Consider the following 11,767-nt stretch of genomic DNA (forward strand, 5'->3'; position numbering starts at 1 on the left):
AGCAAAAAAAAAAAATAGTTCAACCCAATGTCTGTGCTAATGTGGAGCAGGAGTATGCTTGTGCCGTCCCTAAAGCTGTGGAATAGCTGTCAGACCAGGGTGAGTGGGAAGGAGGCAAGAGCCCAAGTCCAACCTCAGCAGGATCAGATGGTCCCTTTATTTGGAAGAATGAGTACAGCAATCTCTCTGTGGGAGTGGAGGCTGTGCACCGTGGCACAGGGGCTGGGGGCTGTGCAGAGTTTGAAGGGGGAGTGCTTACCAGGTGGGGAGTCCAGTGGGAAACATACTGGCTTTGGTTCCAGCTCCGCAGTTTCAGAAGAGTAGCGTTTGTGTTGACCAATATCCCTGGAGTCCTCATGAGCCATCTGAATGTTTGCAGCAGGCTGTAGCCCTGCCTTAAATAAAATTGACTATGTCACGTGGATTGCCGATGTTAGATTGGGAGTGGACCAGGATGACAGGAATAACAGCACAACTCTGACTTTGACAGAAGACTACCCTGTAGACCAGGCTGGCATCAAACTCAGAGATCTGCCTGGCTCTGCCTCCCGAGTGCTGGATTCAAGGCACGTGCCACCACTACCTGGCTGAGAGTTTGCATTCTTTGCTATAACAGAATAGAGAAAAGTTTTAGAATTGAGTGCTGTGGGATAATCCTTCTGTGCACTGTGAATATGTGTCACTCTCATTGGTTGATAATCAAAGCTGATTTGGTCTATAGCCAATCAGAATAAGGCTGGGTGGGAAAGCTAAATGGAGATACTGGGAGAAGGTAGGGCAGAGTCAGAGGAGACAAGCCAGCCGCTGGAGAAGCAAGATGCCTGCAGACTAGTAAAGTCACAGCTCTGTGGCAATACCTACATGAACAGGAATTGGTTCATTTAAATGTAAGAGCTAGTTAGTAATAAGCCTGAATTATAGGTCAAACATTCTGTAATTAATATTAAGCTTCTGGGTGGTTATTTAGAAGTGGTTGTGGGACAAGACGTGACAGAGAAACCTCCATTTACAATGGAGGATCAGAAAATAAGGGCCAATGTCATCATAATGATGGGGTCCAATAAGGGGTATCAGTCAGGATCTGTAGGTGCCCCACAAACCTCTCCAGCCCGAAGGGGATATTCTAGCTCAAGATTTTATTCCCTCTTGCAGCTGTCTGGTGTTATCCCATGACACTGGAGAGCTTTATGTAAAAGCAGCACCTTACCCGATCAACACGTTCCTCCTTTTTGTGCTGTTATAGGAGCTAATCCTTTATTGGTTTGCAACACCATGGCTCCCCAAGGAATCTCACTTCGTTTGGAGTTTCTCAGTACTGTCTTCGGTGAGAGCAAGATCACATTCATTGGGTAAGTTGATTGTGCTTTACTTATTGGAATCCGACGAACACCCTTTCCAGTCCCATGGTTCCTGCCATTGTCGTGCCGATCAAAGTGGGAATAGCATCAGCTCAAGTGGGAGTAGGCTGGACTTATTTCATTCCCAGGGATGACTCTGAGACCAGGGACTAGGTGTACTACCTGACACGGTGGCTGGTTGGTGGGATACAAGAGGAGATGCCAGTGGGGCGCGTGAAATGGTCCGGATGTACTAACCAAAATAAAAATGTTACAAACAAAACACAAACCGAAATAACTGATAAAGGCACGAATCAAAGCTGTCCTGCTATGTCTGAAATAACCGCTACGTTCTGTCGAAACAGTTGCTCCATCTCTTCTGTCCCTCATCTAAGATGGGTGTAAATATTATCTGTTTGAACTTTGCCTTTAAAAGCTGCCGTTCTCTTGAGCTTTGGCACCAAGAGTCTTTCTGAGGCACTAGCCTGCTCTTGATTGCCAGGCAAAAAAAATTCTTAATTGGCTTAGTGTTATAGCACAGTTATGAAGGTACACCCTAAAATGCAAAAGGCTTGTGATCTGACTGTTTCTCTGGTTATTATTGGGGGAATTATCTTCTAGATGCTTCAAGAATGTGTGCGTGTGTGTGTGTGTGTGTGTGTGTGTGTGTGTGTGTGTGCTTAAAACACCCTGAGAGGCTCAGGGCTACAATGGAATCCCCAATGTCCAGTGTAGAATACCCAGTGTAGTTGCCCATTGGCTAATAACGACTTCCTATTGCAGTGGTTCTCAAACTTTCTAATTCTGTGACCCTTAATACAGTTCTTCATGTGACCCCAGATATAAAATTATTTTTATTGCTACTTCATAACTATAACTTTGCTACTATGATTAATCATAGTGTAAATAGCCAATACCGGCTATTTCATAAGCAACTTCTGTGAAATAGTAGTTCAACCTCCTCTACAGGGGTCACAACCCACAAGTTGAGAACTGTTTCTGGGTCCTAACGGCTCCTTTGGGGGAGGGGGTGAGAAGGTGCGGCCTCAAGGGCATCAAGTTCGGGAGTCAGGTGAAAGGCAAGCAGCAGACTTGTTTATTCGGTAACTGGGAACACTTATATAACCTCCTCCCAGCACCCAAGCTGTGTTCTGATTCGTTGACATCACATGATCACCCTTCATTGGCACGATCAGGACCTCTGACAGCACCTGTTGTTAGGCCCTCTGGTTGGCTCATTTCTCAGCCTTGTAGGCCTTATCTTCTTATATATCTATCCCCTTTTTTTATTTATTACATGGGTGCTGAGCGGGAGCCAGAGTACTTTGCTCAGGCCTTGTTGATTCTGCCTCAGGAGGGCTCAGCAACGGGACTGTGCCTGTCATAGACTGGCTGCGGAACAAGCTCACACCCACCATTGACTACCATCCCTTGAAAAGCATTCATTCTGGGAGAGCTGCCAGGGTTGGGGGACGAGGCAGTAGCCTTTTGAATTTCAGATAACCAGGCATGTATACCCTGCAGAGGACTGTGGGAGGGATGCCTGAGAGCCTTTACCACCTGAGGAGTCACCTCAGTTGCTGCCTGCTGCTGTTGAATACGCTGCAGGAGACATTTAAAAAGAATAAGGATTAACAATAAATACCACTCTGCCAGTTAAGGCATATGTGAGCATCCAGAAGGATCAATGTCCTTTTTATAATTGTTTTTATTGAGCTATATATTTTTCTCTGTTCCCCTTCCTTCCTCTCCCCTCTCCTTCTACCCACTCCCATGGTCCTCATGTTCCCAATTTACTCAGGAGATCTTGCCGTTTTTTATTTCCCATGTAGACTAGATCCATGTATGTCTCTCCTAGGGTCCTCTTTGTTGTCTAGTTCCCTGGGATTGTGATTTGTAGGCTGGTTTTTCTTTGCTTTATTTCTAAAAGCCACTTATGAGTGAGTACATATTATGTTTGTCTTTCTGGGTCTGGGTTACCTCACTCAATATGATATTTTCTAGATCCATCCATTTGCCTGCAAATTTCAAGATGTCATAATTTTTTTCCATTGTGTAGTACTCCATTGTGCAAATGTACCACATTTAATTTATCCATTCGGTTGAGGGGCATTTAGGTTGTTTTCAGGTTCTGGCTATGACAAACAACGCTTGCTGCTATGAACATAGCTGAGCTCATGTCCTTGTGGTATGATTGAGCATCCTTTGTGTATATATCCAAAAGTGGTATTGCTGGGTCTTGAGGTAGGTTGTCAAATAGCCTTTTTTATATTATGCCAAACTTTCTCAAAAAATGAAGAGTCAAAGGCCATAACCTCTCCCCTTTTCTGATCTAGTTGAAAAATAAGATCCTGTATGCTAGCTGTAATGAACAATATAGAAACTTAGCTGACCATGGGCCCTTAATATATTTAGCCAGCTCCTGGGGTGCTGAACTAACATCCCTCATCTCAAAAGGCATCATACAAAATGAGGGGAAGTGAGGACCACAAATGAGTCTCATCAAGGTAATTAAAGTGCAAATCTCTTTCTCTAATAACACATCAATTTGTTTGGGGGACAATTAGAGCAAGACAGGGGAGGAGGTACATCAGCTATCCTGCGTTATTCCTTCCTTGGTGGCAGCAGACAGCTCTTAATGGGACCCATATTGGCGTCTTGGCAGTCTGAGGAAATACACAAGCATCCCTTCACCCACAGGTTAGCAGGCAAAGCAGGCTATGGTCTGCAGTCCTTTGCCTAATGAAATCCCTTATTGCAGCCGGGGCATCGGGTCCTAGGTTTTGCCTCAGGTGGCCTGGTTTGCTGCACCCCCCAGCAAGATCTATCAACTTGGGGGCCCTTGGGTGTGTCATCAGCAGGCTGCCTGTCTGCAAAGAGGGCATCCAGGGAAGCAGTGAGGGCAGCAATGGGACTATTACTGAGATCAAGATCTCTTGTGGCTGCACCCACTTGTGAATGTCTTCATTGCGGGTGGGGGCATTAAGCCCTTCCCAAACCAATTGTTTGATTATCATTTCCCTAATGGGGCCCCGTTCTCCTCTCTACTCCATCGCCTCATGGACACATGCGAGAAAATCAGTAAAAATTTCCCCTGGCTGTACAGACTAGCGACTGTAGCATCTTCTTCCCACATATTTACAGCCTGAGACTGCGCTTCTACAAGACCAGCTAACCCCTCCCCTGTGCTGTACCTAATAACCCCACAGAGCTTCTGGCTTCCTGGCAGTGGTAGCATTAGAAAACTCCACCGGCCCCCAGTGTCACTGTACGTGTGTCTGTGTGTCTGTTTTTTCTTCATTCCCTCACTTCCCCTAGCCAGGGATCCAGAACCCAAGCCCAATGGGAGACGGTACCTGAAATTAAACCAAATATCAGTGTGCATGAGCCCCGCACAGTTACACAAAGCTGATCCGGTTGCCTTTGGGCCAGGAGTGAAGCTTTTTCATGAGAAAGGGAAAGGGGGCTTCAATAACCGCCTAGAACCTGTAACTGATATTCCTGATCCCTTATAATCCAAGCTCAGGGCATCCAAGAGGCATTTGCAGGAACTGAATCTTTAAACCATGCCTTTTTCAGAGAGCTAGCAACACGAGAGGATGGTGGACGGGCATCCTAAGCTGTCTTCCCCTCATCTGCAGCCATCAGATGATACAGGGATGGGGAACCAAAGGCTCATCTTGTCCTCTGGCCAGGGCATTGCCTGGTCTCTCAGACTCTATGTTTCCCTCACTACTTTTGCTCTGTGCAGCAGGGCAGGGTTCACATACACCAAAGTCACTGAGTCCTGCATTCCCCAGGTCAGTGTGTGGGTGATGAGATTTAAGGTTAACTCAGAGGCAACGAGCCAACAGAAGTCTATCCATGATGGGCTGCGCTGCGGGTGTGCAGATCCCTCTGGCAGAATGTAGGGCAAATGTCTCTGAAATAGAGGATATGAAATGTCTAGCAGAGTCCCATGCAAACCAACACCTGAAAATTGAGTCTTTGTTTACAGGTATAAAAGACTATCAGGAAAGTCAACACGTGAATCTGAAAAATATGTGGCAATCAGAGCCACAGACTCAAGAGTAATCACATATCAAAAAATTAAACAAAAATTAAAAAATAAACGTGAACAGCCAATAACCAATGACAATTTAGGGAAAAATATCAAATGGTAATATTTGATATTGAAAATACTTTAATCAATTTGGAAAAAAGTAAGCCAGGTGTAGTGGTGTATGCCTTTAACCCCAGCACTTGAGAGGCAGGTGAATATCTGCAAGATCAAGTCCAGCCTGGTCTACATTGTGAGTTCCAAGATAACCAGAGCTATATAGTGACAACTGGTCTCAAAAATAAAAAAGGATTAAGATAAATTTAGAATTTTTGAAATATTAAAATGTAAGAAATAATGAAAAAAAGTTAAGGCATAGAAAACTACAAAGTACATTTGTTATGCCCAGTCCATGAGGACACAAAAAGATCACCAGGGAGACCGACTCACTGAAATGCAAAGGCAAGATTTATTATGTGTACAATACAAGTCAGCAAGGACCTCCTCAAAGCAACGGGCACAGCAGCAGCAAGAGGAGGTGCCCCGCCCTTCTAGAGGGCATTATTTAAAGGTAAAACCCAAAAAAGTTACCTTGGCAGGGTGTGGGGTGACGGGTTCAGACCTGATTGTTTCGTATCTAGGGATTTTTCAAAAGTTTTATTTTTGAACCTCGCCTGTTGCTTGTCAAGTTTCCTTATTGGCTGACCTTCGTGTGGTGACATTCCGTGATTATCTGTACTCTCCAGATGGCTCCCCTGTTACTATTGCCCCTAGCCATTTCTGAGGACCGGAATGTGTTATGGGAAATAGCTTACACGAGACACAAGAAGGAGGCAGAGGACAAAATGGAGGAACTTTGGGTCTTCACACTGTTGTGCACTATTAGATTAAGATGTGTTACATTCATTTATGCCGTAGAACATTTGTTTGATCGTGCAAAGGTGTGCTGCGTTCTTTTACGTGGCACTTGTTTAACTCTGTAAGGCTGTGTTACTTTCCTCGGCCTCAAACACTTGATTGGTCTAATAAAGAGTTGAAGAGCCAATCAGCAGGAGAGAGAAATAGGTGGGGGTATCAGGCAGAGGGAATAAATGGGAAGAGAAATCTAGGCTATAAAAGGACAAGAAAGGGGAGTAGCAACAAAAGGAGGAGAGGAGGGCACAAGGGACAGCCACCCTCCACACAACCAGTCATGGAATAAGAAGGAAAGAAAGATATATAGATTAAAGAAAGGTAAAAAGCTCAGAGGCAAAACATAGTTAAAGTTAATTAAGGTAGAAAAGCTGGCTAGAAACAAGCCAAGACAAGGCCAGGCACTCATAAGTAAGAGTAAGTCTCTCTGTATTTATTTGGGAGCTGGGTGTTGCACCCCCCCCCAAAAAAAAACCTACAGAACATTCTGTTTCACTAGGGAGAAAAGGTAGTTTCAGGCAGACAAAAGTACTATTGTGGGGTATTCACCAAAGAAGTTTTAAGCCAATAGAAAGTTTTTATAGCTGGCCAGCATCTACACTGGTTGTTCAGGACCCCAGTGTAGCTGGGAGACTTTCCCAGGGTGAGCCATTAAGCACAGAAACCATGCCCTGGGTTGACCTCAGTTAGCAAGAACAGTTAGTGGAACTACAGAGGCTAAAAAAATAAGGTTAGTACATTTAGACTTTCCTGGAACTATGGACTTTGAAGGATGAGATGTTTCTTTTCATTTTGGCAGGTGGTGGTGTTTACGTGCTGAGTTTTATGTCCTGAATGGCACTTCCATCAGAGAGTCCACTGTGAAGGTGCCTACAAAGGTCTGCCATTGGGTGGAGGTGCTGTTCCACAGTTAGGGTCACTCAGTACCAAGTGCATAGGGCAAAAGCACAGTCAAACAGGTCTACATAGTCTACATAGAAAGTTCCAGGACAGACAGGTGTAGGACCCAGCAATGACCGAGCTCAACAGAGGCCCTAGTCTCAGAAGTCTAAGGCAATTCCTGGTTCCAAGAAAGACCACACACCCAGGCACCACCCAGGAACAGATCATCCACAGGAAATTCCTAATGTTTCAACCATTGTAGATAGGACCACTTGACGTCCCTTGGACTAGCACACACCCATCACTTTCCCCCAGGACATCCCTAGAGAAATGTCAGCCAATCAGGCTTGCTGAACCTTAGAAATACCTAACCCCAATCTCTGCTATTATAAAAACCTCATCCCAACTAATGTCAGGGCTCTCCTACCACACCAATGCATTGGACCCACAGATAGTCCGAGTTCAAACTTAAATAAGAAGAAAGGCTCTTTGCTTTTACATACAGGACTCAGTCTCCTTGTTGGTTTTTGGGGGACTCCTTGATCTGGGCATAACACCAGGGCTACAAAGTGAGACACTATCTTTAAAAAAAAAATCAGGATGAGAGGAAACAGTCAAAATACAGGCGATCGAGCAAAGCTTCTGAATACTTTTTGCACTCAGAGGCATGTGGTCCGGGTCGTGGTGTTACGCATCTGTAAGAAAGAAAAAAAAAATGCAAGGAGAAAAGAAAGAAGCAGATGGTTCTAAGAACAAGGACTTTCTCTCTCTCTCTCTCTCTCTCTCTCTCTCTCTCTCTCACACACACACACACACACACACAAATGTAACTTGAGCAACAAGAAGACAGGTGGGCCATGATTATAATAATGTCCAGTGAGTTCCCGAATTTCAAGCAAATCCTTGCATGAGGAGGTCGTTTTGGGAAAGTTCTGTAGTTTGTCACTGGAGTCAAGCGATCCTGTTCCCGTGTGAACACTGTCCTCTCTTGACTCTGCGTGTCACCTCAGCTTCTCACGGCACTCCTATTAAACTGGATTTTAATTAATTAACGCTTGGGTTATTTTTTTTTTCTTTTCCGAGATACTGTATCATTATATAGCCCTGGCTGTCCTGGAACTCACACTGTAGATCAACCTGGACTCCAATTCAGAGATCCACCTGCACCCCAACACAGAGGTAACTCAAGACCAAGGATGGCTCCTCCCACTAGGACTTCTCAAGGCTCCCAAACTGTACTCCTTTATTAATTTTTCCTTTCATTCTTTCTCTCGTTTTCTTTTTCCTTGCTCCTCCTCCTCTCTCTCTCTCTCTCTCTCTCTCTCTCTCTCTCTCTCTCTCTCTCTTTTAATAGTTAAGTGGTCTTCAGTATTCTTTTTCTTAACTTATTTTACACATATGATTTTCGTGTTACCACCAATCATTCACCCAACTTTCACAACACCAGGTAAGAGTGTATAGAGGCCAAACCCTCCAGTCTGGCTCAGCCTCACAATTACTCTGACCTCAGCCGCCCAACTGTGTCCTTGTCTTGTCTGAGGCTTGAGACCGACCAGAGCAGCTCCACAGCAGGCCAGGCTACACTCCAGACTCTCTCCAAGGCCTCCTGTTCCAGCTCCAGTCCTGGCATAATGGCAACGCTGAGCCTGGAGCCCGCGGGCCGCAGCTGCTGGGACGAGCCGCTGAGCATCGCCGTGCGCGGCCTGGCCCCCGAGCAGCCCGTCACGCTGCGCGCCGCCCTGCGCGACGAGAAAGGCGCGCTCTTCCGCTCCCACGCGCGCTACCGCGCCGACCCCCACGGCGAGCTGGACCTGGCGCGCGCGCCCGCGCTGGGCGGCAGCTTCGCGGGGCTCGAGCCCATGGGGCTGCTCTGGGCCATGGAGCCCGATCGGCCTTTCTGGCGCCTGATCAAGCGCGACGTGCAGACGCCCTTCGTGGTGGAGCTGGAGGTGCTGGACGGCCACGAGCCCGACGGCGGGCGGCTGCTGGCGCGGGCGGTGCACGAGCGTCACTTCATGGCTCCCGGGGTGCGGCGCGTGCCCGTGCGCGAGGGCCGTGTGCGCGCCACGCTCTTCCTGCCTCCAGGTGAGCAGCCCTCCCTCGGGGAGCCAGGTGCAGCTCCTGAGCCTTTCTTCCCTGTCTACCATTTGTCTCTGGGCTTTCTCCTTTTCTTACTTTTGTATATCTTACTTTCACTCTTACTCTGTGGGTGGCCATGTGACTCCCTCAAAGTCCTCTTCTCCTACTTCTTGCTCCTTGATTATCTTCCCAGAATTGTCCTCCTATTTATTCTCTCTGCCTGCCAACCCTGCCTAGCCTTTCTCCTGCCTCACTATAGGCCTTTCAGCTCTTTATTAGAGCATCAGGTGTTCACAGGGTTAAAGAAATGTAACATAAAAGAATGCAACACATCTTTGCACAATTAGAACAAATGTTCACTACATACAAATGTAGCACATCTTAAAATAATATTCCACAACAATCCCTAGTGTGGTAGGTTTTGATGGCCCCAATATTGCTGCAGCAGGTGGAAGGAATGTGAACAGCTCTGGCAAACAGCCTTAAAATAGAATAGCTACGTATTTATGCAGTAGCACGAATAACTCCATCAGCACTAAAGGGTCGCCGATAAGAGATTACCATGATGACTATCCTTGACTTCCTCATGGGCATCTGTGTTTCCTTCCAATTCTAATAATCCGGTGTGGTAGTTTGAATGTAATTGGCCCCGTAATCCCTTAGGGAGCGGCACTATTAGGAGGTGTGGCAATTTTGGAGTGGGTCTGGTCTTATTGGAAGAAGTGTATCACTGTGGGGTTGGATTTTGAAGTTCCCAGTGCTCAGGATACTGCCTAGTATCTCAGTCCACTTCCTGTTGCCTGCAAGATGTTGTAGCACATCTCAGTTGCTGTGGTGGCACATGTGCTTAATCCCGCATGCAAGAAGCTGGCAGATCTCTGTAAATTCAAGGGCCAGCTTGGTCTACAGAGTTAGTTTTAGGACAGACAAAGATACACAGAGAAACTATGTTTCCGTGGTGGAGGGGAGGGGAAATGTTGTAGCACAGCTCACCTCAGCTTGCTGCCTGCACGCCACCATGCTCCCCGTCATAATGATAATGGATTGAGCCTCTGAAACTGTAAAGGAGCCACCCAATTAAATGTTTTCTTTTTAGGAGTTGCCATGGCCACAGTGTCTCTTCATAGCAGTAGAAACTCTAACTAAGACAGGCGCCTACCTGAAAATTACAAGATTTGAACTGGAGAGATAGCTTAGTGGTTAAAAGCATATGTTGCTCTTGAAGGGACTATGAGTTCAATTCCCAGCACCCACGTGGCAGTTCACAACTATCTGTAACTCCAGTTATCGGTATCTGACTATCTCTTCTGGCATCCTTGGATTCCAGGCACACAAGTACTATACATAAGCATGCAAGCAAAACATTATTTCACATAAGAAAGCTNACCTTTAAATAATGTTATAAAAAATTACAAGACTTGGGACAGAATTTACAGACATTACATAAGATGTAGAATTCCTTTAAAGATTTTTTTACAGGTTTACCAATGGAGGACTTTCATTTCATAATAGCTGAGAGATCAAATGATCATATTTTTACTACAGGCATCAAAAACAGATTTGGGGTGATTTATGTAAGAACATATTTACAGGTCATAGATGTGAGAAAACAATCGATAAGGATATCAGAAAATAGTAAACTACCTCTCCCTCTTCTGTCACTCAGAAGCTATGGGCCCCTCTGTTGTGATATCCAATGAGGTCTTCTCTGAGTAGGAGAGGAGGTTTGGATTCCTTTAACTTCTCTTCCTTGCTCCCATTTGAATGGGATGAAATTTTTTTCCCAAATGAAAAAACAAATTCTTGAATTCATTTGAGGACTACTGGCTTTGTTTTTTGTTTTTCCTAAGAAAATGGACCCTTTCCTGGGATCATAGACATATTTGGAGTTGGAGGTGGCCTTCTGGAGTATCGAGCAAGTCTGCTGGCTGGGAAGGGCTTTGCTGTCATGGCTCTGGCTTATTATAACTACGATGACCTCCCCAAGAGCATGCGCATCATCCACCTGGAGTACTTTGAGGAAGCTGTGAACTACCTGCTCAGTCAACCTCAGGTTGGTTGTTATTTTTGTCTTTTGGTTTAGAAAATATGGTTCTAAAACATCCACCCTCCAAGATAAAATTTTCAACTCAGTTCCTGAGGTGTTGTGAGACAATCAAATCTTCATTTTCAAAGTAGAAATCAAAGTAAATTTGTGAAGTGGGTGATATTTCAGGGCATTGATCTGGTCAGGCAGTCTGAGGATGAAATACATCAGATCAAAGCGAGGTCTTGTGGTATCCTAGAAAGGGAGCCTGCTGGGAAACGGGCACATTCAGCACATGGTGGAAGATACCAGGTTGAACAGGTGACTCAGCCATTAAGATCACTTGCTGCTCTTCCAGAGGACCAGAGCTGGGTTGCCAGCACCCAGGTCAAGTGGCTTCTAATTGCCTGTTCTTCCAGCTCCAGGAAGTAGGAGTCAATCTTCTGGCTTCTGAGTGTAGCTGTGCACACACAGACAAAGTCAGGGAAGCAC

General features: G+C 45.7%; 1 protein-coding gene and 2 long non-coding RNA genes across 12 annotated transcripts in view; 2 read left to right on the plus strand and 1 right to left on the minus strand.

The window, feature by feature from the left end:
* The window catches only part of LOC126515168 (acyl-coenzyme A thioesterase 1), a 151,052-nt gene that overhangs the window by 101,736 nt on the left and 37,549 nt on the right, over positions 1 to 11,767 (plus strand). For 2 of the 10 annotated variants that reach the window (XM_050164602.1, XM_050164601.1), the window contains exon 2: positions 9,120 to 9,255. The exons of 3 other annotated variants lie outside the window; for them this stretch is intronic. In XM_050164602.1, coding sequence (XP_050020559.1) covers positions 9,120 to 9,255 — 136 coding nt within the window. Of the gene's footprint in view, positions 1 to 8,678; positions 9,256 to 11,099; positions 11,303 to 11,767 lie in introns of those variants that run through there. 5 more of the 10 variants (XM_050164615.1, XM_050164613.1, XM_050164603.1 and 2 more) reach the window with 4 other exon arrangements.
* On the plus strand, positions 1,356 to 7,792 carry LOC126515172 (uncharacterized). The gene is made up of 2 exons (XR_007595764.1): positions 1,356 to 5,947; positions 7,088 to 7,792. It is a non-coding gene; the product is annotated as an uncharacterized lncRNA (long non-coding RNA).
* Positions 5,823 to 8,816, minus strand: LOC126515171 (uncharacterized). Its single transcript, XR_007595763.1, has 2 exons — positions 8,676 to 8,816; positions 5,823 to 7,865 (listed from the first exon to the last, which is right to left on the minus strand). It is a non-coding gene; the product is annotated as an uncharacterized lncRNA (long non-coding RNA).

Source organism: Alexandromys fortis, unplaced genomic scaffold (genome assembly GCF_014885135.2).
Source record: "Alexandromys fortis isolate MF-2015 unplaced genomic scaffold, M_Fortis_MF-2015_v1.1 scaffold_159, whole genome shotgun sequence".
Classification (NCBI taxonomy): domain Eukaryota; kingdom Metazoa; phylum Chordata; class Mammalia; order Rodentia; family Cricetidae; genus Alexandromys; species Alexandromys fortis.